At 40.3% G+C, this 27,875-nt stretch overlaps 2 protein-coding genes and 1 long non-coding RNA gene across 4 annotated transcripts; 1 reads left to right on the top strand and 2 right to left on the bottom strand.

Moving 5' to 3' along the window:
- Positions 1–2,447: 2,447 nt before the first annotated feature.
- LOC144463687 (uncharacterized) lies at positions 2,448–4,239 on the bottom strand. Its single transcript, XR_013491725.1, has 2 exons — positions 4,177–4,239; positions 2,448–2,654 (listed from the first exon to the last, which is right to left on the bottom strand). It is a non-coding gene; the product is annotated as an uncharacterized LOC144463687 (long non-coding RNA).
- A 995-nt stretch (positions 4,240–5,234) lies between these two features.
- Positions 5,235–20,803, top strand: sass6 (SAS-6 centriolar assembly protein). Of its 2 annotated transcripts, none has more exons than XM_033621168.2 (16): positions 5,235–5,458; positions 7,450–7,510; positions 7,718–7,797; positions 7,916–8,020; positions 8,297–8,465; positions 8,905–8,982; positions 10,972–11,091; positions 11,354–11,545; positions 12,003–12,197; positions 16,035–16,124; positions 16,493–16,672; positions 17,786–17,867; positions 19,143–19,252; positions 19,508–19,590; positions 19,983–20,071; positions 20,508–20,803. In XM_033621168.2, exons 1-16 carry the CDS (start codon positions 5,397–5,399, stop codon positions 20,558–20,560), a joined length of 1,749 nt encoding a protein of 582 aa, XP_033477059.2. In that variant the 5' UTR covers positions 5,235–5,396; the 3' UTR covers positions 20,561–20,803. The 2 variants fall into 2 exon arrangements, with proteins under 2 accessions (XP_033477059.2, XP_033477058.2); XM_033621167.2 differs by having other exon boundaries at positions 19,980–20,071.
- Positions 20,804–22,594: 1,791 nt separating this feature from the next.
- On the bottom strand, positions 22,595–27,625 carry ahsg1 (alpha-2-HS-glycoprotein 1). Its single transcript, XM_033621018.2, has 7 exons — positions 27,360–27,625; positions 26,481–26,591; positions 26,230–26,314; positions 24,799–24,968; positions 24,409–24,525; positions 23,316–23,393; positions 22,595–23,199 (listed from the first exon to the last, which is right to left on the bottom strand). The coding sequence occupies exons 1-7, from the start codon at positions 27,555–27,557 to the stop codon at positions 22,741–22,743; spliced, it is 1,218 nt and encodes a 405-aa protein (XP_033476909.1). The 5' UTR covers positions 27,558–27,625; the 3' UTR covers positions 22,595–22,740.
- Between the last annotated feature and the right edge of the window lie 250 nt (positions 27,626–27,875).

Raw genomic sequence — 27,875 nt, 5'->3', positions numbered from 1 at the left:
TTGGACTATAATGCAGGAGTTGTGTGAGTTTGTTTGATGTTATGCTAGCTTGATGCTATGCTGGACCCCTTACTTTATTTCAGCAAAAATTTTCTCCATTTTTGGATTCTTCGTTCATGCATGGCATGCAGTAAAAACATTTGGGGTTAGTGATTGATATACAAATAATCAATATGGGGGTGAAGAGTTCCTTAAATAAGTATTATCTGAATAGTATTGAAGAATTAGCAGTATAGTGATCCAGCAAGAAGTTCCTTAATCTGCTCTTGGAACAATTTGTTAAATATGGCTCATTAATATACATCTATTATCTACTTTACGATTGCTGATTTAACTATGCATTCATTAGCACTTTCTAATTTCGTCCTAGTTGGGACTTCGGATATATGTACCTTACAGTTTAGTGTTACTACCACACCTTTACGTTGCCTAAATTTGGAGCCATGCATGATGTGAGTATCCCCAGTGTTAATAAAGTAACCAACCACATGGTGACGTGTTGAACTTGGTTGAAGCTGCTAAGTTGATATGATTGTAGGTTTTTGTTGAGGGTTTGTTGAAAAATCAGAAATCCTGCTTACTTATGTGGAAATATGCACTATAGAAATGGTCAGTTCCTATAAAAGAACATTGTCAACGATCCTTTAAATTTGTTGGCTCCGTGTTAATTAACAAGTCGTTATTCACTGGGGTAAATTTTGGTGTTGGGTTCCCTCTAGATTTTTCTTTGCTCTGTGGTACAAACCAAGTGCTGTTCTGACCACTGTCAGCACTGTAAGCAGAAAATAACCAAACAATGTTCGTGGACATCTCCTGTTAAGACGCATCATATCAGAATCAGATTGTGATTGGCGGGTCATGGTTAGTATTGTAAGTAGCTGTAATTTTTACCGAACAGTAGTACGGCTGGTAGGGATATCTGTTTGTTAGCTTAGCAGCTGCAGTTGATCGGATCTGTAATTGAATGCTATGTGAGATGGAAATGATATAAACAGTTCAGTTTTGGGTGGTTCTGGGGATGTTTTCATAGAGGGCTCTTTTCTATAAACTACTAATGTTATTCAGTACTCTACCCCACTGCTGCTGTTGCCTGAAAATCTTGTAACTCCAATATATGTTTCTTTTTGCTGTTTCTTACTTGAATTTTATTTTTTAATGGCCCTTCAAAACCCTTTCTGTAATTCAGACTCGCAGCCATTGGAAAACCTCTGTTTAGTTACTGAAAATCAGATTTTGTAGAGTTTCCTGTGACAGTGATGCCATATTGATTCCCCTCTGTATCCGCGGGTACATTGCTTCTGCACACCGTTTACTCCATGTGCTGAAGACAGTTTGTAATGAACGAAAGAGGTGTTTCTCAGAGAACATTTTGATGCAGTCTCATATTTTAAGAATTTTTATTTCTCATAATGTTTCAGATATTATAGTAAAGGACTGCTTTGCTTGCTTCCAGATAAATATCCCTTACATCAGAGAGAGCATAGGCATGAACAGCTTTCATCAGTTATTGCATGACTACAGTCCACACAGACCACAGTCCTTTTCACATTAAGAGGACATCAGGACATTATATCATTCATTAAGCTGTGGGATACCAACATTAAATCTTTGATTATCAGTGATATATGATGAAATCCCCCAATACCTCAAAATAAAAGACAAGGTTGAGGTGAAGCAGAGTGGCGCCCCCTGTCGTAAGTGTTATTTTCTATACTGGAACACCTTGGAGTGCATTATCACACCACGATCGCTTTCCAAAGAACACATTAAAGACTATACCAGAACTTTCTCACTTAACGTGACTGATTAACTTAATATTTGATTTTAAATGACACCTGACAGCCAATCAGAAAGACGTAATAATGCACGACTTGGTATCCCAGTATAAGAAAATAATAGATGAGGTATGGGCCATTTGTTTTTCAGACTGGGAGAGCTGGAGCGCTGAGATGGTCACTGTGGAAAGGGCTGCTGCTCTGGACTGGATGTAGTTTGTAGCAGCTTTAACAAGAGCTTTAAGTACTTTTTCCTTTGGGTGTTTTTCCGCTGAAGCTAATGTTAATAATCAACCTTTATTTGCATGATGTAAACTGTTCCTCTAAGACTGCATTTAGACAGGGACAGGAAATGATGTCAGCACTGTGGCATAGTTATGTCTTCTCATGGCCATTTCAAACAGAAGTCACGGACTGACAGCTGTCTGTTCAAGGTTGGATTTTCCTTTCCTGTTTGAATGTCTCATAGTTTGAGTGACAGCAGTGTTTCCGGCCTAATGTTGTTCTGCTGTGGGGGATATTAACATCTTTGATAATATGTCATTATAACCATATTTAGCCATTGCTGTCAGCAAGTGCTGATGAATTCATTACTGGAAATGAGTATGTTTCCCTATGCAAAAATATACCATTAATAAACAAGCTATACCACAACTCAGCCAACAGACCTCCTGTTTTTTTTCTTTTTATTCATATCTGCTTATATCATGACGACTGTGGAGACTTGCCTGTGCTCTTGGCGGGTGATCAGACAGCAAACAGATCTGCATTGAAACACAGATGGTGGTGGTGTGGCCATGCCCAGGTACAGGTGAGACTTGAAATATGATCCAGCGAGGGCAGTTTGCCAGATCCATGAGGTTGAGAGTTTATGCACAGCTGTTGTAATTCAATCAGAGACAGGATTGTACCACTATGAAAACTCAATTGCAAGGTAAAGAGGAGAAATACAGATTCACGCCTGTGGGAAAATAAAGCCCCAAATGTCAGTTTAAGCACAGGGTCTTCACTGGGATCTTTTACAGATAGTGAAACAGCACAGCCAATATAATCATTACAAGGAGGCTCATTTATCAACTAGCCTCTAGGCACATAAATTGACTGTAAAGCTGCATTCAAAAGAAAAAGAAATTGAAATCGTGAGGCTCTCCGACATCCAGCCGATTTCAGGGAAGGAGTGGGACCGAACTCTAATTCAGTAAATACTGATTGTTTATATTGTTAAGAGTGAAATCCATCCATCCATTCATTTTCATCCGCTTATCCGGGGCTAGGTCACAGTAAAGCACCCCAGACATCCCTCTCACCAGCAACGCTTTACAGCTCCTCCTGGGGGACCCCAAGGCATTCCCAGGCTACATGAGATATACAGTCCCTCCAGCATGTCCTGGGTCTACCCCGGGGCCTCCAACCAGTGGGACGTGCCTGGAACACCTTTAACAGGAGGCGTGTTACACAAACAAATGTTTAGACATCACAGTTTAAACATTAGTTTAGTATAATCTAATTGAATTGTTATCTGTGTGGTATCAACTACTAAATCCCTGCCTGTTGGGCCCAGGCAGCAGGTAGTTGATTTGATACTGGACAAATAGGCCAGCAGAAGTGTAATGGATTTACTGATCTGTGTTCAGACTTCAAGACAGTTATGAGTAAAACCAAGAACGTGTCGGATGGTTTGATGCACGGCCTCATCAATAACAGCATTCTCGTTTCATTCAATCAGCAGAGAAGAAGAAGCACTGTTTAGCAGCATAGTGTAGAGATAGTGAGATCAATAGTGTTTGATAAGAAGCTATCATTTACAACTTTGTGAACAACTGTTCACCCTCAAGCCATCCCAGCTCCAGCTCAGCACAGTTTATGCATTACAACCCTGACCCAAACTATTTCCTGTCATGCCCGCTTTTCACCACACCCTGTCAATAAATTACACCCAGTGAAATCCAGTCTGATCCCACTTTTCAGGAAGCTGCAAAGCCAACATGAAACCTTGAGCAGATCCACCCAATTTTATAGCAAGATTGTGCTGCAGGACATACTGAACAAACTTTTTTTTTGCTCTTATTTTTCACAGGTTTAATTTAAAGACTTTTTAATGCACTCAATAGTTACATTTTTCTCAAATTTGGGTCACAAATTAGTTAAAATCTGTGTTAGTGAGCACTTCTTTTCCAAGATAATCCATTCATCTGACAGGTGAGGCATACCAAGATGCTGGTTAAACATCATCATTACTACACAGGTGTGCCTTGAGATCATCACAGTAAAATATTGCAGTTTGATCACACAACACACTGCCAAAGATGTCAGAAGTTTTTACGAAACATGCCATTAACATGGTGACAGCAGGACAGTCCACCAGAGCTGTTGCCCATGAAGTGAATGTTCATTTCCCTACCATCAGCTTTCTCTGGTGTTGTTTCTGTGAATTTGCCACTATGTCCAAGACCTCCACATCCAGCGCCTTCACCAGCAAGATCATCTCAGATCAGCCAGCTGAAAAGCTGATGCAACATCTGGTTTGCACAACCAAAGAATTTCTGCAATAACTGTCAGAAACCATCTTAGGAAAGCATCACCAGCTCAGTTTGATCTCAACTACACATCTGTAAAGTTTTGTGGCTGCAACTTGCATGGTTGCAGTATTATCACTTTGACAATCTCAGATATATAAACACTAGTAAAGTGCTCACAAACAGCTTCTGTGGTAGTTCCCTCTACAATTGGTGTCACTAGGACCATATTTCGCTGTGATGACACACACACACACACACACACACACACACACACACACACACACAGGCATTTAAGGTAAGAACTGCATCAGCCATTGCAACTGGTGAAAAGTGTCTCCACTGTTATTACATTACGTGTCATTACTTGTTATGTATGTATATCAAAACCTGCTAAATCTAAAATTATAACTTAATGATTGAATTAAATAATTGATTTTTTTAATAACTCTACATTTATATATATGTGTATATATATATGTGTGTGTGTGTATATATATATATAGATATAGATATATATATATATATACAGCCAAACTACTTTTTGGAAACACTGACACAGATAAAGATCAAATGGTGTGTTGTGTGCAGTCATTAAAATAAGTAAAGTACAGATAAAATACAAGAATGGGCGGTAGCAACAATGTGGTGATAACTAGGCTCAGTTTGGTAAGCGTAAGCGCCTATGTGGAAAATGCACCACACTGTTTGACTGCACCAACTATCAGACAGACAGAAGCCTTGTGCAAACAGAGCTGTCAGAAACTGGAGTCACAAATCATTCACTGAAATCAATACTCATCGCATAAGATTGTGAAACAACTCAGTTAATGAAGTTCTACAAATGACCTGCAGGGAGCAGCAATGTGCCTTTGCTGCGTCTGGTCTGCCGCTAATTCATCAGAAGAAGAAGAATTCATGTTCCGTTTCCAGGGCGATTCAGTTGGCGGCTGAAAAGCGCCAAATCAAAAGTACTGAAGTGACAACAAACAAAATGGGGTCTGTGTGATAGAAGACAACGCCTCTCGGGACTGACCGCTTCTTTTACTTTAACCGGTCTACTCTACACTGTGTCAGTGAAAGACTCGTTTAGTTTGTGAACAACATGGAGGAACTCTTTAGTAAAGTGTTACAAGTGAACGTGAGATGCAGGGACTGTGAGGAGAGGTAAGACTGCGGACACTAACATGAGATGACATATTTTAACTTAACCTAATTATATATTTCACGAGGCAAAGAAATGTTTCTAATGTGTCTGTTCTAGTATCAATGTATATGTTAGCAATTTAAAAAAAAATATGAATGTACAGAAAATGAAGTTAGCGTTAGGTGTAACGTAACGTTAATCTGTAACTTGGCGTTAGTGTACATTAACAATGAGCAGCCTTGTGATAGATACAGTCAACTAGCAGCTAAAACAGCTCCAAATGTATCCGAAAATAATACATTTGTTGTTTTTGTTTGTTTAGTTATTTATTTTAATTATTGCATGCACACCCTCAAACAGGCATGTGCAGAACATCTGTTCATGTGGACACCCTGCACACCAGCTGCTGAGTTACCTTCACAGACTGAATGTCAATGAGAAAAAAAAAAAAAAAAATCATTATTCAAACCAGTGTACTGCTGTGCATTGAAACCTATGCAGTATGGGTAATGTATAACCAAAAGCAGTGCTCCAAATACATACTGTGTGTGTGCTATGTACTGACAGCTCTTGAGCCTGCTGCACTGAAAGGGGAACAACGCCTATTTTCAAAATTCATACATGTCATTCCTAGGGTCTAATATAAACCAGAGGAATGAGATTGTGGGTACAAGCGTCAGAAATGAGTTTCCTCTGTGGGGTGGCTGGGCCTCAGAGATAGGATAAGGAGCTCAGACATCTGGAGCGAGCTCGGAGTAGAGCCGCTGCTCCTGCACATCAAAAGGTGTCAGTTGAGGTGGTTCTGGCATCTGATCAGGATGCCACCTGGGTGCCTCCTGTTCGAGGTGTTCCGGGCACGTCCCACTGGTAGGAGGCCCCGGGGGAAATCCAGAACACAGTGGAGGGATTACATATCTCATCCGGCCCTGGGAACACCTTGGAGTCCCCCAGGAGGAGCTGACAAGTGTTGCCAGGGCAAGGGATGTCTGTGGTGCTTTGCTTGGCCAGCTGCCCCTTCAACCCGGCCCCGGATAAGCAGATGTTTATCCGGGGCCATTTTCATATGTATCCCTGCCGATGCCTCACATCACATTGCTTAAAAAGTCAGTTTTGGTTTGGCAGCTTGTAAAAACTTAGTTATGGATTCTTTACGATGTTGGTAGTGCATCCCATCACAAAGCAGCTTTTAGGTATTTTTGTGTTGTTTGCCAGCAGACGTACGAGACAAGGAGAAACTTTCAGGCAGTACAAAGTCACTGGAGAGCGATATGCACTCTGTCTCTATAGAATAAAGCTCATTTGGGTATAAAAAAAGAAAACAGCAATACTTTACTACTTTATAATACTTTAATTTATAATACTTTATACTTGATGACATCACAAGTTTGAGACTTACTTCTTTGCGTGTTTGACTTTGAGAGAGAGTAACTCATGTTTATTGACTGAACTTTGTTTGGCCATGGATATAACATCTTGGAATTTTTTTAATTTAGGTGGCGTTCCCCTTTAAGTTAATAACATCAAACAGATGGTAGACCTCCAGTAAGTAGCAATCTAGTGTATAGTACAAAGAGTAGCTGAGCAAACAAAAATGTAGAGTAAGAAGGTAAATAAACGCAGCTGTCCAAGGCACATAGGTCACAGAGCCAGTCCGTAGTGGCTCTACCCAACCAGTGTGCCATGTAGGGGGTGGGAGATGCTGTCCATGATGGACTCAATTTTCCTGTCAACCACCACCTCCAGAGGAACCAGACAGTTGGTGAACAGGTGCTGAAGTGCAATCACCTGCTCATGTGTGTCAGTAATGCCCCCATAGCCATCAGCATCACTCTTCCCTGCATAAAAAAGGCCTGAGTGCCAGAAAAAGCACTTGATATCAATTGTGTTGCTATTAGAAACTATTTTACGTCATAATTTTTTCAATCTTTTATTGCCTAACATTATCTATTGTACTGTATGAAGCCTGATTGTTATTTACCAGTTTATCAGTTTTAACTGCTTAATTTTACAGGAAAGCAAATATCCGTGTCACCATTGAGCTTCATTTGACAACAAGTCCTGTACACAAAAGGGTGAGTAGGAGTTTTGCAGAAACAATTTAAAAAGTTTTCCTCCTAGTTTTATAGTAGTCAGCAAGAGTAATTGGGGGGAAAATCCAGCTCTCAATATATTAAGGCCCACACCTACTCCCTCCACTTCAGTTTTCAGTGTAACTTTTATGTGTTGTAAAAGACAGGGTTTCTTCCTGGTAACGTAACCTTCTGTTTTGTTTGTATTAGGATCTTCTAGTCAGACTAACAGATGATATAGATCCATATTTTCTCTTCAATCTCTCTATATCAGAAGAAGATTTCCAAAGGTAAGTCATGGTAGAGTTCTGTAACTGACAACACTCACTATTTGAATTTAGGATGTTGTGAACAAGCTTTCTTTAACTTTCACTGATGTTTTTTTTTCTTCTTTTATTGTTTGTTCAGTTTGAAAGTCCAGCAGGGGCTGCTGATAGACTTTGCCTCATTTCCTCAGAAGTTTATTGACCTGCTTAATCTATGCTACTCTGAGCAAGAGTCAGACAATCCAAGGTATGAAGAAGTGCAAACACCACACATAATCACACTGTCCAATTAATTTCTTTTTACATAATTGTGAGGCAAAAATTCAAATAATGCTCAGATATGTTGATTTGGATCACTCTTATGTAAATTTTTGCAAATTGCTGGAGAGAACATGACCTGTGTCTGGATGCTTTTATCATCTGATGAAGTTTAATCTGTGGGCTGGACAAAATAGAGGTGTATACATTGTACCCCAGTAAAACAACACCACACACTACATGACTGTTTATCGTTTTCACACAGGTTTCTCCTGCACTTCTCAAGTCAGTCTCCAGTGCTTGAAGGCCCTGCCAACTTCAGTGTTGTCGAGACAAACGCATTCAAACACCTGAACCATTTGTCTCTACGTCTTGTTCAAGGCTCTGACAAAGAAGTTAAAGACTATCTGGCAGTGTGTCTCTCCTCTCTGAAGGTTGGCTCATTAGCACAACTTATTATCATCATAGTACTGTCTGGCCTTTTAAAACAGAGCTTTGTAAAACTCAAGTGATCAAACTTAAGTGTGTCTTTTGGAGACTTTAATCCTATCAATACAAAAAGCTTATGTCTCTGCTGTTTGTTGAAGTGGTTGGCTGTGCACACTGCTTGTATATATTGCTTTTACAGTGTAGCCAGGTGAGTTGCAGCATTTCTGTGACTTGATATTCTTGTTGTGTTCTACTTTTTAAAAAGTCATAGCAAAGAAAAACCAATAGATCACAGGAAGTATCTGTCTGGATGTTTTAGGCTTCAGCTGATGAAGTGTCAGTGCATCCATCAAAGCATTCATTGTTTTTCACATAACTTGTATAACTACAATCATTTTCTTCCTAAAGTCATGTTTCTAAAGACATATCATCTCAATGTTTCAGGCAGAGAAGCAGGCCCTAGAGGGGAAGCTTAAGAAGACTGAAGACGATCTGTCCAGGCAGCTGAGTTATGCCCAACAGGTGTGCTTTGTCGTTGGACTTATGTTTATAGTCCTGTTTTAACTGAGTAAAATATATACCTAATGATATACAGTACAGGCCAAAAGTTTGGACACACCTTCTAATTCAATGCGTTTTCTTTATTTTCATGACTATTTACATTGTAGATTCTCACTGAAGGCATCAAAACTATGAATGAACACATGTGGAGTTATGTACTTAACAAAAAAAGGTGAAATAACTGAAAACATGTTTTATATTCTAGTTTCTTCAAAATAGCCACCCTTTGCTCTGATTACTGCTTTGCACACTCTTGGCATTCTCTCCATGAGCTTCAAGAGGTAGTCACCTGAAATGGTTTCCACTTCACAGGTGTGCCTTATCAGGGTTAATTAGTGGAATTTCTTGCTTTATCAATGGGGTTGGGACCATCAGTTGTGTTGTGCAGAAGTCAGGTTAATACACAGCCGACAGCCCTATTGGACAACTGTTAAAATTCATATTATGGCAAGAACCAATCAGCTAACTAAAGAAAAACGAGTGACCATCATTACTTTAAGAAATGAAGGTCAGTCAGTCCGGAAAATTGCAAAAACTTTAAATGTGTCCCCAAGTGGAGTCGCAAAAACCATCAAGCGCTACAACGAAACTGGCACACATGAGGACCGACCCAGGAAAGGAAGACCAAGAGTCACCTCTGCTTCTGAGGATAAGTTCATCCGAGTCACCAGCCTCAGAAATGGCAAGTTAACAGCAGCTCAGATCAGAGACCAGATGAATGCCACACAGAGTTCTAGCAGCAGACCCATCTCTAGAACAACTGTTAAGAGGAGACTGCGCGAATCAGGCCTTCATGGTCAAATAGCTGCTAGGAAACCACTGCTAAGGAGAGGCAACAAGCAGAAGAGATTTGTTTGGGCCAAGAAACACAAGGAATGGACATTAGACCAGTGGAAATCTGTGCTTTGGTCTGATGAGTCCAAATTTGAGATCTTTGGTTCCAACCGCCGTGTCTTTGTGAGATGCAGAAAAGGTGAACGGATGGATTCCACATGCCTGGTTCCCACTGTGAAGCATGGAGGAGGAGGTGTGATGGTGTGGGGGTGTTTTGCTGGTGACACTGTTGGGGATTTATTCAAAATTGAAGGCACACTGAACCAGCATGGCTACCACAGCATCCTGCAGCGACATGCCATCCCATCCGGTTTGCGTTTAGTTGGACGATCATTTATTTTTCAACAGGACAATGACCCCAAACACACCTCCAGGCTGTGTAAGGGCTATTTGACCAAGAAGGAGAGTGATGGAGTGCTGCGGCAGATGACCTGGCCTCCACAGTCACCGGACCTGAACCCAATCGAGATGGTTTGGGGTGAGCTGGACCGCAGAGTGAAGGCAAAGGGGCCAACAAGTGCTAAACACCTCTGGGAACTCCTTCAAGACTGTTGGAAAAGCATTTCAGGTGACTACCTCTTGAAGCTCATGGAGAGAATGCCAAGAGTGTGCAAAGCAGTAATCAGAGCAAAGGGTGGCTATTTTGAAGAAACTAGAATATAAAACATGTTTTCAGTTATTTCACCTTTTTTTGTTAAGTACATAACTCCACATGTGTTCATTCATAGTTTTGATGCCTTCAGTGAGAATCTACAATGTAAATAGTCATGAAAATAAAGAAAACGCATTGAATGAGAAGGTGTGTCCAAACTTTTGGCCTGTACTGTATATTAACAGAGTTTTGTGTCAAATGAACAATGGCCATGGAAGGGCTCACAGGGTTAGCGAGTTTATTCCTGACCACGTCACTGGGGACAGTGACATGTGACATGTGGGTACAGTGACACTGAACCCTAATTTTCTCCAAGTGGACAGGCCAGCACCTTGCATGACAGCTCCATGAGTGTGAATGGGTGAATGAAAGGCCAGTTGCGAAGCAGATGGTCTGTTAAGGCACAGAAGTGTTGTATAAGTGCAGTCCATATTGGAGTTAACATATCTGTATTTCTCCCACAGACTCTGTCTGAAAAGACTAAAGAGTTGGACAAACTGCGTTCAGAGTGGACGAGTCAGAGCAGCTCTCTGTCCAGTCGTCATTCTCAGGAGTTACAATCAGAGAGAGAGAAGGCTGTAGAGGTAAGACACTTCATCTGTCCTGGTCTGTGTTTCTATCAGGCTTGTCATTAAAGGACAATTATATTCTAAATTGCTAATTATGACAAGACAACCAGATTGAAATAGCGCTTGTTTCAGCTACGTTTATCCTGCTTGTTGTGCTGTGGCTTTCTCGTAGCCCTGAGGCTCTGACAAATGTAGTGTTTTTAGTGTTTTGTTAGGAACATACCTAGCAGGATTTGTAAGAGATGTTTATTTGGTATGTCTCTGTGGTGTTTTTTAGTTACAGGGCAGGCTTCAGCAGCAGACTGAGCAGCTCCGCCACGAGCTGGAGAGTGCTCATAAGAAGAGCAGCCAGCAGCTTCAGAGCAGACTGACAGAGCTGGAGGCCTCTTCCAGAGAGCTGACAGAGAGGAAATACAAGAACGAGTCTGTCATCAGAGACTTGAAGATTAAACTAGTGGGTGCAGAGGAGGTAAGTGAATGAGGGCGCCCGATGAGGAATGATTGCATCAAGATTACTGGAGTTTTAAACCTGCAATAACCTGCAATGGCTGCGGAAACAAGTTGTGAACACAACACCAATATATAATCAACTTTTGAATTGGTATGGCACTTACAGAGCAACATTATTATTCATTTGGAGTTGTGTTTGTGTCCGCCTGATGAATGTTAGTCCAATATTTACTGTCTTTTAGCTGAGGGAAAAAAAATCTGTCTCTTTAGTTGTTAAATGCTCCTGTTTTTTTCACCTGCTAGTGACAAACTGTTTGACTAATTAAGTCAAGGAAAAAGTTAATTGCAGGGCTCCTGCTCTGTGGTGTCAGATATTCTGTTTGTTTGTTCCCCCTGTCAATGATAACTATTACTAACAGAATGTTAGCTGATGACTACATCTGCTCTGGGTTTATTTCCTGCTTTTATGCGTGTAGGAGTGCCAGCGTTTGAAGCAGCAGGTCCTGTCTCTCAGGAGGGAGAACAGCACTCTGGACACAGAAGTCCATGACAAGGAGCGTTTGGTGAGCCAGCTGCAGATGAGAGTGGCCGTTGTGGAACAGGAGAGCAAAGATAAGGATCAGCTCATGCGCCGCACAAAAGAGGTACTGGAAGCCACTCAGCAGCAGAAGGTGAGAGCAACTTCACATGTGTTTTTCTATCACTTGAAAAGCCATGATGAGGAAAAAACAACAGTACATTTCAGTTTAACTTGCTCTTATATCATATGCATCATATCCTGGTTTGATGTCATTTAAGGTCTGGGTGTGTTTTTGGCCCAGTTTATTCTGCTTTGTTTGCACTGTGGGATGAAAGCTGTGATCACATGAGTTTTCACTACGGCCTTGGCTGGCCTGCTCTAATGTGGGCTGACTGGGGCCAAAATAAATTGCTTCATTACCTTTGACTGAATCCCAATTACACTGTCCGGCTGCCCCAAATACTCACCAGAGCATCAAATGTGAATTAATCAGTTGCTGAAAATAGTCCCCCTACAAAGTCAGATTTTTTTGTGTTGTTGTGTTTGTTTGGGTTTTTTTTTTAAATTAAATTCAAAGAGACTTTATTGGCGTGACCTAGGGATGTAACGATATGGAAAATTTAATATCTCGATTATAGTGACCAAATTATCACGGTAAACGATAATATTGCGATATTTTTTTAAGCGCTGTAAAATGTCCAAAAAATAGATACATTGAAATAACTTCACTAAATCTTGTAACTTCCTTATCATACTAAAATGTTAACAGCCAAAATCTTATATTAAAATGAAACTTTCACATTAAAGGGGCAAGGGATTGGCACAGCAACAGAAAAAATTATTTTAAATTAACAAAATATGTAAACACATTACAGGAGCAAAGCTTATTTGTCTGGTGCATTTTAACAGTCAGCAAAATATGTAAACAATTTATATTAATTATTTATTTATTAGCACGAGAGGAAAAATATATATAAAACAAAACAATGCAAGAGTAGAACAAAAGACATACAATATATAGAACAGATATCACAAATGTGCAGGAGAAACCAAAAAAACCCTAAGGGCAATGGTCATCATTACACAGAATAATTCACACATTAGAAGTGTGCATGTGAGTCAGAGGATTACCTGTATGAGAAACGGAGTGCATGCTCTCGGTCAAAGGTTAACACGGCAGCGTTTTATGTTGTTTCCTTGAGCTTATGTCAAGAAAGCATAACTGGCCGTCTAGGGCTCTGTGTCCACATAGCGCCTTTTTCTGGCAGAAAGGCGCTGGAAGGGCGCTGCGGAGCGCTGGGATGAAGCATCTGTGCGCCCCCCCCAAAAAAAAACCGCTCACAAGGGTTTTCGTTTCTATGACAACAATATCTTGACAATTCCTGTAGCCGCGCAGTTTTGCAGGTTTATAGTGATACATATACTGTATTAATCTTTTAATGCTACAGCTGGTGAAGTCATCATCATGTTTTATTAGTTTAGTTTTATTAATTATACATTTTGATACATACAGGTATACATATTGCAAAACTCTGTAAAAGTACACCAAAGCATACATTTTCGTTTCCAAATATTTATTTGAAAACGAAACCATTCATACGGTCAATAAAAAACCATTTTGTTAATAATAAAAAACGAATGTAATCTCAACAGTGACCGCGCCAGCCGTGTGTGTGCGTGCGCGTATGTGTATGTGCAGCAGCAAAAAAAAAAAAAAAAAAAATTATAAAAAGCCGACAAATAGTGTTAATTAATTGACATGACACATTGGAGAGGTTGTCAGTCCTATTCTATAGTCTGTAATTTTTTTTTTTTTTTTTTTTATCGTAACTTCTCAGAAATTACTCAAAAATGCATTCATTGTGTGCTTCTGAGCACACGGGCAGCATAAACAATGTAGTTACATATGATGGTATGGCAGATCGTTGCGGCGCTTGGAGGCAGTTGACAGTGACAGTTTTGTCAGCAGCTATTTTTCTTCCTACCAATAACCTATGGTTGAGGCAGCTCCAGCTCCAACTCCGCTCACATGCTCTGACTCAGGCATCAGAGCCTCTGAGCTACAGCGATAGATGCATTGGCGCTGTCCGTGGTGCTTTACACTAGGACCGCCAGGATTACAGCGCCCCTCCAAGCGCCACAGTCCCACCGGCTGGCACTTTCACTGTTGAGATTACATTCTTTTTTTATTATCAACAACCTGGTTTTTTACTGACAGTATGAATGGTTTCGTTTTCAAATAAATATTTGGAAACGAAAATGTATGCTTTGGTGTACTTTTACAGAGTTTTGCAATATGTATATAGCCTACCTGTATGTATCAAAATATATAATTTTCAGCAGCGGTCGGAGGTATAAATGCTCAGAAGTGTAGTGTGTTTCATTTTTGTAACTTAAAGGCTTCAGAAAACATACAAGACACATTTTTAGGAAAAGTCATAGGAAGAGAAGCTTGTAGGTTTTATCTAAACAGAGTTATTTGCATCATAAAAATCGTTGTGTCGGCTCTAGGACAAGTGCACTTACATTGATCATTTCCATAAAATAAAACGAGAAATTGGAGAAGATTGAAAAAAATGTTAAAATTAAATTAGTATAGGCCTATATATGTATGTATGTATGTATATGTATATACAGCACCAGCTTCTCCTCCATTTTTTCTGGTTACCAGGGTGACAAGTTCCGCGATATGAATGGTTGCTTGGAAAAAGCGCCGGTGACAACACCAGCGCCTCTCTGAAAAGTTCAGAGATTTTCAACTCAAAACACTCGGAGCGGCCGCACAAAAAAGGAGGAGCGGCCGGAAAAAAAGACGCTGGGCGCAGCACCTCTTCCCTAGGCGGCTGCATGCGGCCGCAGATGCTCTCTCCTCATTGGGAACAATTGAAAAAAGACGCTGGCCTTCTTCTGGCTCTCAGAAAAAGGCGCTATGTGGACACAGGGCCTGTATCGATTCTAGCTCGCCATACAATAACCATAATCATAGTGATTCAATCATAGCTGATCTCAATTAGCGTTACGTTACGTCGGTTTATATTCTGTCGGCTTGAAACGCTTAACGTTAGCAACATAGCTGCTAATACGGCTATTAGCTACTCAGCTAGTATTAGCTCCTAAGTGTCTTAAACGAAAACGGAAAACCTAGTCGCCGTTTAGGAGGACAGATACGGCTCAAATGTCCCGTATATGTCGAGAGTTACACATTATGACAATCTTAGTAAAACTGAAGTCCCTCACACAATAACTGACATTTGCATGGCATAACTTGCATTGGCTGTAAAGCTGTGGATGATGGTCACAGAGGTGAGCCAGCAGATTTGTAGCGTTGCTACCCTTCGCAGCAACTTTCTATCTGCATGTTCTGCACACAGGATAGTTGTCCTGCACCAGCTGTCCCTCGGCATTCTTCAGAAACCCAAAGTACGCCCAGACCTCAGACTCTGTGCGTTTAGTTGAGGGGAGAAAATGTCCTGAGTGCCGCTATCACCACCTTCTGCCATGTTTTCATTCTTTGTGTTTACACATGGTACGCATTCACGCAGCACCTGCATCACAAGACTTGAATGAGGCTGTTATTACATGTCCTGATAATCCACCGCGATAATGCAATTAATTTAAACATAAACAGTAATTCTTACCGTGTAAAAATTAACCAAAATTTACCGTGATATCAGTAATCGTTACATCCCTAGCGTGACCGTATTGAAGCATGTACTGCCAAAGTGTGATTTAATTAATGAAATTATTAATAAATTAAACAGTGTGTTTTTAAAGATCATTTCAGTAGGAACCACTGGTTTTGTGGGTGAGAGTCAGAGATGTGGCAGAGAAATCAAAGAGTACTGAGTACCACATTTTTGGTTTATGTCTTTTTATGGGATTCGTTTAAAGTTAGAAGAATATACAATACCTCCAGACTTATTCTTTGGGTACATTCTCTGTCTAATCTGTTTATATATTTGTGACTTATATGTTTTTCATTTTCTAGGAATCAATAGAAGAAAATGCTGAAAGTAAAGAACTTCAGATTAGAAAACTTGAGGCAACGGTGAAGTCGCTGTCTGAGGAGCTGATAAAGGTGTGTGAAACTGCATGCAGGCTGCCAATCTGCTTGTATAGTTTAACCTCAAAACTGAACACAAAAAGGAATAACTGAAATGTAAGAATCAGGCCACAATATGTTTGACCTCAGTTCTTTTGGTCAATGAGTAGCTTTTGGCTGTTACCCATCAATCAATCAATCCATCTCCCTGTGTCTATACAAACCTGCTTTGTGAGATCATTTCATAGATTTGGTTGATGTTCTAACTCGCCACACTCTGAGGTGTTACACTGAATTGTAGAGAGAGGTTTTTCTGTTGTACTGAGTGTACTGTAAAGCTGCACCTTATGTGTCAGTATGGTCCAGTTGAGTTTCTTACCTCCTTCTATGTCTTTTTAATCTAGGCAAATGGTATCATTAAGAAGCTGCAGGGGGAGGTTCGAGGCCTGGTTGGAAAAATTAAAGTCAAAAACACTGTGACTGTGTCACAGGAGAAGGTCCTTCAAGACACAACAGAAAAACTAAAGAATGCTGAAAAGGATCTACAGAGCACTCGGCAGCAACTCGTCACCAAGGATGAACAGGTATGTGTTCAACTACGGAAACGCTGCATTTGAGTCTTTTGGCCTTTCTTAATCTTAATGATGATGGGCTTCTTATATGTGCAGATAAAGGGTTTTGTAGCCAGAATAATTGAGATAAAGTTTGTTGCTTTATTTTAAGGATTAAGGCTGGGCGATATAAAGTAAATTAAATATCACAGTATTTTTGACCAAATGCCTCAGTATTGCAACAGTATTGTAGGGTAGACACTTGGTGCTCTTACAAAATATTTACACAGTGAGATTTTTAGTAAATAATTAATGTGATTATAAGATTATAAGAAAATAAGTAATGTGGATGTAATGACGAAGTGGGCAGAAGAATATGTTCAGAAAATTAGATCACTTTACTGTAATGTGGCCTTTGAAAAAGGAAAAGACATCGCTTTTGCTATTACGATATCCAGAATCAAAGATGATGTCTAGTCTTGTGTCATGATACCGATAAAATGTCAATATATTGCCTGGCCCACCTTGAGGTGGGAAAGGGTTTCCAAACACAAGTGTGGCATTGGAAAAATAAATTTGTTAATCTAAAAATATAGCATTTGTTGATGTTTTGCTTTTATAAGATCAATTATCATGTTGGTGTCAGCCACAATAAACAGAATCTGGAATCTGGTTTCATTTCCTCTAGTGTAAGGATGTGCTTCTTCTGTCTGTGTTACTGTCATCATAGAATATTGAATAGATTTGTCATTGTTTACCTTGTATTTACTCAAAGTCTATCTGAAATTAAAATGCATGTTTAAGTTTTCTGCCACAGCATGTGTATCTGCTCTGTCAATCACTTTTTTATGCTTGTTTCATGATGGTCATGCATTAATATCTGTGAATACTCTTAGTTTTCTGTCTTCATATATGTGTGGAGGACGTGTTTCATTTTAAACCACAGTTGCATAAAGCAGATTCTTCTGATCTAACTAACAAACATGAACACACATGTTGTTCTGCACCTTAACTTGTTGAATGAGACAATCATTCAGTGAGAAGAGTGCTAACATCTGTTTACAGGCTAGATGGCTAATTAGGCAAATGACTGCAAAAGAAAGTATTTCATGTGAACTTAATGACGATATCATTTGCATATTACAGGTTTCCAAACTGAAGGAGCAGTTGGAGACGACGGTACAGAAGCTGAATGAAAGCAGAGAGGTCTTAAAAACAAATGAGAATGGTGAGGAAGCTTTTCACACTCATTTAGATAATAATTGGACTAACTATAGTTCTGTTTGAGGGCCCACCAGAGACTGCAGTCCAGATAATCATTTATAAAATAAAAAAAGCCAAACTGCTTCGTTCATCAGTGTTTAAAGATCCACTCCAGACATGTTTAAGACACGTAAAATTAAAATACATAAAATGTTTTTTACACAAAAAAAATCCTAAAACTGGGTCTCCCTCCTTCTGTGCAAATACGGTTGTTGACTGTTGGGACACAAGATGGAACATTTTTTACCGACATTACATGTCAAACAAAAGCCAGAGACTGTCATATAAAGTTGAAGTGAACTGTAAATTCACCACTTCCAAGGAGAAGAGAGAAGATAATGTTATCTCAGAGCCTGATGGTGGACGGTTTCTCTCCATCTGTGCTCCTGCATTGTGTCTACAGCTGTCTGTTCCAAAGAGTAGCACAAAAGTCAAGAGCACTCACTTCACAGCAAAATGTGGGGACCAAAACATGCCCAGAAGTACAGTGCACAGCACACTGACTTGCAAAAAAAAAAAGCTAGCTATGGACTTATAGCTGTCTTATTTGGCTGAGGGGTCTCTGTCTGACTGGCAATTCGGAACTCTGACCTTTAAGGGGCAGCCCTGATCTGTTGTGTTATATTTCAGTGGCTGTTCAAGAACAAAGGCTTATTCTTATTTGTAGAAAGAAGCGACAGTTTGATATAGGGATGTAAGAAAATGTCGATTCCCTTGAGTATTGTGATAGTATGTTTTGTGATACTCTATAGATTCTAAAAAACACTATCAATTTTAAATTGTTTTTATGCAAAGATTTGTGGCAGCGGTTTGATTTGCTTTGTGTCTAAACCCTGACCTCTACATCCTTCAGTACTGCAATTTTCTTTTGCCGTTATTGTCTTCCACTCCATCTTAACAACATATCACCAGCATAAACACAAAGAACACAGGCCTATGAAACAGGTAGAGTCATAAAAGGTGCGCTGGTAGCATTGGCAGATTTTCTAAAATTAGATTTAAAAAAAGACGAAGTCTATTGCCTTGTTTACAGTATCACAACATATTGAATCGGGATGTGTATCCTAACACCAGATTCTTGCCGATATACAGCCCTAGTGTAAAAAGAACTGGGTTTGTCAAAACACTGAAATGCAGCACTCAAACATAAATGATTGCCCAATAGTTTGAGGATCAAAGTACCCTGTCACTTTTGTCATTTATTTAACACCACTCTCCTCTTCTGTTTTTTCCCCCACAGTTATAAGTTGGCTAAACAAGCAGCTAAATGAAAAGCAGCTGTCCAAAAAGCCACCGTCTCCTGAATGTGTGGACACTCCTTCACTTACATCCACAACAACAGGACTGAGGGTAGGAGATACTTCCTGGCTGTGCTAATAAACCAAACCTTACGACTCTCAAATATAAATATCACCAGTACTATTATACTTTACATCAAATACAGAATACAATGCAACTGTCCTCAGCTTCATCAGATTAACTTAATGGTGTGTATTCATTTGACATTTTTGGGTGGTATTATTAAATCTTACATTAAATCTTACATAAAAATGTACAAAACTGATAACACTGACAGCAATTAAAGATATCAGTGTATTTTTCCAGGCACAGTTTTATCCTCAGACAGTCAAACCTGCTGATGTTACTCCCACTGAGCAGCGATCAGTGCCGACAGCCATCCGACAGATGTGAGTTTGCATCATGTGCTTTCTTTCTTTCCTCATATCGCCAGCTAGTTGTGTTTTCTGTTTGTTCATGTCATGTGATTTTGTGGTTGTTTGCAATTGTGAAGCGACCTTGGGTTTCTTGAAAGGCGCTATATAAAATTGATTTATTATTATTATTATTATTATTATTTTATTATATATACTCGTGTATATACTATACAGAACATTGAGTCTGAAGAGGGCATTTCAGAGTTTCTCATAGCCTGCCCGTCTTTAGAACACATCTGTCATGTCTGCAGAACAATTTAGTTTGAGAACAATATTTTTAGGGTACAAGTCAGAGGACTGAAAGATGCATGTTAAATTTGCATTGTGTTCTTCAAGCTTATGTGCTCCTTTCTTGTCCTCAGCAGAGACTCTGCAGGTCTTGATTCTAAGTACTTTGAGAGAAGAGATGACAGCATCCCAATCTATGGCCTGTCATCTAATCTGCTTCACAAAGGTAAAAGCACTCATCACTTAGAGCACTGCATAGATGGCAAGCTTCAGAATATTCAGCATTAACAATAGATACTGACTTCATAACATTTGCAGTGTTCTTTTTTTGGGGGGGGGGTGTCTTTGTGGTCTCGACACTATTAATCGTAGAAATGTTGATAACGGCGTACACGTTCAGTGTCTCCTTAGTAGCATTTATGGTGAGCATTTGGCTGTACACACAAAAAGGCTAAAAAAAATAGAAAAGTAATTTCTACCCTCAAAGCTCCACACACCTGACCAGTCACTGCATAAATCAGGTGTGACTGTTTCATTGTTTGTCTCTGGGCATTATGAGAATTTCCAGGCAACAGATCCATCACATTGAATATTTGAAATTCTTTACAGACGTAAAAGAAGCTGAATTTTTAAAAGACGTGTTCATTTCCTTTTTCTCCCAGAGTTCCCTCAGAGAGCTAAGCCCTCCATAGCTTCTGCGTACTTCTCTGCATGAAGCACAAGCAGCAAGATTCAATGACCAGCATACAGAGTGGAAGTAAAACCATCAAATCCTCACCATCCACTTGTCCTCAACTCCTTTACAGACTGTTACTAACTAACCTGCTGTGGTAAATTCACTTGTTTTTCAATGTGTGTGCTGATATTTTACATGTCTATCTTCTGATCTGTGGTTAAAACTTTTTGTACGGTGGATTCCAGTGATCACGGAGAATGTATTAAAGTCTTTAAATTAAAATATTCTATTTTCCTAGTACAGCACGATAACTTTGCCGTCTTTGAGTGTTTATATGTTTTGTTTTTTTTTTGTTTTCTGTTGTGTTTCAGTTTTGAAGTGTCGTCTTTAATAAAAAGCTTTTCCATCTGAATTGGTGTTCTCAGTTTTTCCAGGGTAGCGGTTGTAAATCTATATTTAAAAATTGATCTCATTTCAAAGGCTCCATCAAATATTAAAAATGTTTAAAAGGTAGCTATTAGTGCTATTTTATATTCAACAAGTTTACAAGGTTACAGAGTCATCTAAAGCTACATTAAGAAGTGTTATGAATGTGATGCCTCGAAATTAAATGCCAAACCCACAGAGCAGCAGCAAGGACTATGATTGGTCAGATTCCTTTGGCCAATCAGTGCTCCTACTACTGCTCTGTGGGCTTCATTTAATTGATAGGGCACCAGGTGGTCCTCCAATCATTTTCTAATTCACAATAAAAATAAGTCACACTAAGAATTTTTTTTTTACTTATAGTGTAAATAAGGTGCTAGCGTGCATTAAATAAAAGCATTGAAATAGAGATTGTCTATCAAAATAAGTGCCAGGGGAGGATTCCCCTGGATCACCAGACAGAGTGACACATTCTCATGCTCAACCTGTCAATTATTGATGTTTCATTAATGGCTCGTCACAATATGACACACAAGGTACCCCTCCCGTGTCAGTTTTGGACATTCATTGATGGCGTTTTAAGTTATGCTTATTACATGCATTTAAAAAACAAACAAACAAACAAAAAAAAAACAACTTGTGTTTTTACAGGAAAGTGCCATTTCTGCTTGTTAAAATGTAGTCTTAATCAAAATAAATGTAAATGAAAAACTTTCTTTTTATGTTTACTTAGGTTTAGGCAACAAAAGCATGGGGTTAGGTTTAGAAAGAAACATCGTGCGTCATTAGCATAGCATGCTCAACTAGCACCCAACATCGTTAATTAAACACCTCTGATTTTCTTTGGTTTCACACTGGAAATGAACAGCAGGCTCCTGGGTGAAAGTCCAGAGTTTGTTTGACCAGTCCACCTCAATGACACACCTGCCCAGTGCTCTTTACACTACTGTAGTTTCCTGAAGCGTTAACAAATGCCGCTACCCGGGTCGTCTTATACTGCCACTAAAGGGTGCCTCTGTGCAGTAGTGACTGACGCCAACAGGCTACTGACCAGATGTCGGTAATTGACAAGATGGGAGTGCAACCAGGTTGGACAGAGGCACTTGCTAAGCCCTGAATGTCCTTAGATCCTAGAAACGCCCCTGCATACACCTGACCAGTGTGGGGCTGCTGTGATTGGCCCCTGGCTTCCTGTCCTTTTGCAAAAGTGGCCTCCAGGCAAAGCAAGTTGAGTGTCCCCGCAGTATTACTTGAAATAATAATCTCACTGGGCTGATTCTGAAAGGGTTATCTGGGTCAGCAGTGCTGAAATTCAACAAAGTTCCTAATTATATCTCAGAAAAGCTATTGTAAACATTTTGGTAGCAGTGTTTTAAATTGATCCCTCTAGTGTGTAACAAACAGTCATGTAGTCAGTGTTTTTGATAACTTGTGTGTGTTGCCTGAGGGCAAAGTTTGATTTAGATGTAAGATTATTATGTTATGAGTGGAGGGTTTGGTTCTGACATTGAAGGTTAAAGTTTGTAAAGATGAGTGTGCAGTTATGCATTTGTGTTTAGGGTTTTAGGAAATGATTGTAAGGAAGCCTAATGTATGAGCAGATAAAAGTCACACAGCAGGTCAATAAAAGAAGTTTGCATCACAAAGTCTGACACCGTGATGGTTTATTTTACATGTTTTCCAGTCTGCTGTAAGGTCTTAAGCATTTCTCACATACATTAGAGACTGCTCTACAAGTCTTCTGGTCAGGAACAAACGCTTATGGTTCCTTAAGCGTTGTGTGTATCTCAGTCCTAGGCTCTTGGGTTTTGTTGTTGGTCAGGAAGAGGCCAGGGGCAGATGGGGTGGATAGCTGGGTCGGCTGGTGGAGCATGGCAGGGATGGTTGGGGTGCAAGGGGTGGTAGGAATCTAATGCGGGCCTAAGAAAGCCCAAGGACCTTGTAGTCCTGGCACTGTGAGGTGGAGGGGGACCGTGATCATGAGGGGGACCACGACCGGGAGGTGGACCGTGATTGTGAGGGGGACCACGACCGGGAGGTGGACCGTGATCGTGAGGGGGACCACGACCGGGAGGTGGACCGTGATCGTGAGGGGGACCACGACTGGGAGGGGGACCGTGACCGTGAGGGGGACCACAACTGGGAGGGGGACGGTGACCGTGACCGTGACCATGAGGGGGACCGGGAGGACCAGCAGGCTGCTCAGATGTGCATACAGGCTCCTGCTCACCAGGGCCAAGGGCAGTAGTGTTCTGTTCAGAGCAGAGCCAACCGAGTTAGTTAATATGTTGTCATAGTATATCTGCATGTAACTGCACACCTTCAAATTATGGGTAAAGAATGGTGTATGTTTAAAAGGTGGACTCACCTTCGGGGGATAGAAATCACAGTCGTATGTGGTCTCGAATGTTTTACTTGAGTAAGATGAACGGCAGAGAGCATGATGCTTTAAAGGGAAAAAGACAATTACATCAAGTAGGAAAATATATGACAGACAAATTCAGCATTGCAGTTGCAGTTGCATTGTTACCGAACTTTAACACAACAGACTGCCCAGCTCTGATCCAGGGCGGTCATTCTACTGTACAGACTGCAGTCCTTAAAACTATGTAATGGAGGATGAACCCTCTTGCTGTGAGGTGACAATGCTAACCACTGCACCACTGTGCTGCCCGAATTTTTCATGTATTAGAATTTTATTAACATCAATAAACTATGTAAAATCAAAGATGACCCAGACCCAAATCCACAGTGAATGTACTAACTAAGCTTGATATCTTCTTCCTCTGTGCCACAAAGCTCTATTACAAGCATGTCAGTGAGCCGCATTGTTGCACCGGGTGACATGTTCCTTCATTACCATGAACACACACACTGTTGTTTATTTTGACTTACTCTCACAAACCCCGTCCTGCTGCCCCAAATACTAGCCACACTAAATATGGATTAATCCACTGCTGAAAATAGTCCCCAACAAATGCACTATTTCCTCCTGTCTGTTTGCTAAAAAGTAAAGTGACCAGCTGTTTGGAACGGAATGGTTTTTCAAAATACAATAATACATATGTGGGCCAGTTTTAGACAGGAGGCGATGAGATCAGGGGCGTTTGCCACAGTCAGGGTCGGGACATCAGAAAGTATTGAAAATTATGGATTTTTTAATGGGATTTTTTGACAGTAAGGAAAATCCGGAATAACACCAGATTTATCCTTTAAAGTTTTGGTTCACCGGTTGAAGACACTCACACAGGAAATGCTAGTGAGACACTGAACCGAGTGAGTAATTGTTCAAACTTAACCATGATCGTTACATGGTCACAACATTAACCATGTTACAATGTGCTTCAGCTATGATGCTACAGGGTACGCTGTTTGTCAGTATCAGACACCAAGGGGGTGTGACAAAGCGTTGATATTGGATGACCTGGGAATGAGAACGAATTGGTATGAGTTGTACTTACAGCTCTGTCAGGGCAGAGGGGTTTGCACGCGTCTTGAAGGATTCTGGAGTCCCTTGGGCAATGAGTCTCCACCACAACAAACTCAGAATAGAAGAATGTGCCCACCGACATGATGTACTGAAAGGGGAGGAAAGAGACGATGCAGGGTATAAAAGGATGGCATACAGATGTTCTACTGCAGGATGTTATTTTAAACAGCTTCATATATGGACACATACATTACTGAACAATACAAACACAAACATTCATTTGGTTATATTTTAGCTGCTTAAATATTCAACCCCTCTGTATGTGATAAAATAAAAAAGAAGAAATTGTAAAGCCTGAGCCGTGCATGCATCTGTGTGTATGTGTGTGTGTGTGTGTGTGTTAAAGAGAGATTCTCTGTACCCCAATTCTTAGCCGTCCCACTTCCTGCAGGATGTATTCGTGCTGGTTGGTGGTGTTTGTGTTGAATTTTTTCACAGCTTGATTAACAGACATGAGACCTTCAGGGCTGGTAAGTTCAATCAGCTTGGGACAGTCGGGGCAGGTCATCATCAACTCACTGTCACTTAATTCTACACACAGAGAGAGTTATTGTTACGAGCGCCTGCTTTTTGATGTTTTCACAGTGTAGTAAATAACAATCCAAACCAAGACAGTTTAGCATTTTAAAGCTTTCTGTCCACTCAGAATCGTTCATCAACATGGTATTACTTAAACTCTACTCAAATACAACAATACAGCACTCTCAGCAGACAGTCACGACTCACCATATACCAGGACATTTTAAAACTCCTTTGATCAGATATGACAAGGTATGTGTTGCAAACGTTTAAACATCTAACAAAAAAATTGAAGTATGCCTTTAACTTTTTTGTTGGACAGGGGCACGCCAGGGAGGGGATCTCAAAAGACATGAATCTGTGCTATCACCCAAATAAATTCAATATATTTGAGTAAATGTTCTGCTATTGAAGACCACATCTACTGTTTATGCCAAATTCCTACCCTAATTATGTAATGTAACTTAAAAATAGCAACATATTTGACTCTTTTTAATTGGAAGAAGTGAAGTGCGCTCACTCCGGATCAGGCGTTGCGACAAAAACACCAGTCCTTCCATTCATTTTAATGTGGGTAGTGCGTCTAGGCTGCAGTGGGTGGGAGGTGCAGGATAAAATGCCGGGGAAAAAGCAGCAGCTGGCAGCGAAAAGTTGAAAGAGAATACATTTTTGGAGAGACCCAAATCAGCGTCACTTGATGTAAGTAGTAAGCAAGTATTGTCTAGCGTTAAAGGTAATAGCAAGTAAAAGACATAACAAAGTATGTATTAACACATTGTGTATAATATCCTGATAGGGAGATTGGCTTTCTGTAGTTTGTCTCCACCCCCCACTCCCCCGCTAATGGGCCACTGAGTTGACGCTCCCACCGCTGCACAGCCCTGTGGCTGGCTAACACCTGATTTGGTGTGAATCAGGGGCGTATAGACAGTGCACGTAGTGTGGTTGCACTGGGGCCCTTGCGAATGATTCAGAATGCCACCTCGGAACTTCTTCTTTGTTCAAAGAAGAACTCACGTTAAATTAAAAATGGTGCCATTCACCAAAAAAATAATTTTAAAATTTTTTTAAAAAGGGGGCGTCGGTGGCTGAGTTGCTAGAGCAGGCACTTGTACAAAGACCCTGTCCTTGCTGCAGCAGCCTGGGTTTGACTCCGGCTTGCAGCCCTCCACTGTGCGTCTTCCCCCCTATTCCCTTCCTGGGTTTTAGCCAAACTGTCCAGTATCAATGTTCTGTTTGGAAACAGGGTTGGATACATGACAGAGAAGCCCACCTCTATGCGTGTTGCAAGCATACTTGGTGACTTTGGCGTCACTGTTCCTTACAGTCATCGATACGTTACAGTGAGCCCCCACCGCCTACAGAGAAACAGAGACAGAGATGACATTTTCCTGTAAATACCTCACATCTCCATTACAGGAGAGTGAAATCAAAACCACTAAGTCCACCATCTGGCTGTAGATAAATGTAACACAGGGCTGAAGAAGAGGAACTGGATTAAGCAAACATTTGTTCGGCATTTACCTCGGCTGCCTGGTCACGGTACTCGCAGTCCTCAAAGTGTTTGGGGTTGACAGTGTGGCAGACCGTCTCCCCAAGGTTCAAATTCAGCTCAATGTCACAGCCTCCGTCAACCTGGGAACAACAGAGAACGAGTGTAAATCTCAATTATTGCGGTGTTAAGACATTTTTAATTTCCCTATGCCACCCTCAACAGTATCTTGCTTTGGCAAAACAGACATCTGTGTGTTTGTTTTTGCAGGTGTTTATATGTCTGTCTGTTTGTCTGTGGAGAGCTAGTGGAGAGCTGTTGTCAACGCCACCGCATCACAACTTGCAACCATGTAAGATGCAGTCATGAAACTTTAGGCTGGGGAAAGGGCTATTGTCCCCTTTTTACATTGCCTTGTCCAATATTAAAAGGCAGATATTAGCTTATTACAGATGAATTATAGCAACTGAAAAAAAAGTTACAATAAGAGGCTGCAGTACAAAAATGTCACAGATATGTTTAAGGTCATTTTTGTTCATCACAGATCACTGAAAGATTCATTTTTACAGTTGTTTTGTTTATTTGATCACATATTTCAATAATATATTTTATTATATATTATACTATGTATTATTTTATACTATTCTTTATTATATTTATATTATATGATATGTGTGTGTATATATATATATATATATATATATATATATATATATATATATATATATATATATATATATATATGTATATAAAATATTATATTTTATATTCTACATTTAATTCACACACATATTTTCCCATGAGCTGTAGTTTGAAAAAATGTTTAAAGTCTCCCAACATGGAAATACTCAAAGTTGGACTTATTAGTAGAGGAAATGTGCACAGTTACTGCTCACTTCCGGTTCCCATACCTTTTCCATTTTGTTGCCTAAAATTTCAAGGAGTCTGAACTTGTAGCCGTGATCATGATGCTCGTCGATGTGATGCGTTGCCAGACGTGCAGCTGCGGCACCACCATCCTCGTTGCATGTCACTACCTCCAAAGCTGGAGCAGCGCTGTAGAGCTGCACTGCTGAGGCCAGCAGCAGCAGGATGGATAATCCCTCCATGGTGCAGAGGAGAGATACAGCAGACAGCTGCAGCCAGGGACTTTATATAGACATGGACAACAGATTAGAGAGGGAGGGCAGGAGAGAGACTGTCAAACTGGAGGAGAGATAAATAAAATGATAATAAATGCGATGCATCACAGGTGGGGTGAGGACAGACCAACAGAGCTGCCCACGTTAAAGAACAAACAGAGACTTTAACCACAACAAAGCAACGGATTTCAAAACATCCTTTGAAACACAGTTTTTATACTGTCAGCCTTTTTCTTTCACGATACACACAAGTTTAATTACAAGAATTGTTTGCTTCATCACAGC

The sequence above is a fragment of the Epinephelus lanceolatus genome, chromosome 6 (assembly GCF_041903045.1).
Source record: "Epinephelus lanceolatus isolate andai-2023 chromosome 6, ASM4190304v1, whole genome shotgun sequence".
NCBI lineage: Eukaryota > Metazoa > Chordata > Actinopteri > Perciformes > Serranidae > Epinephelus > Epinephelus lanceolatus.
The sequence above is the reverse complement of the archived record's forward strand: the minus strand, read 5'-3'. Positions and strand labels throughout refer to the sequence as shown.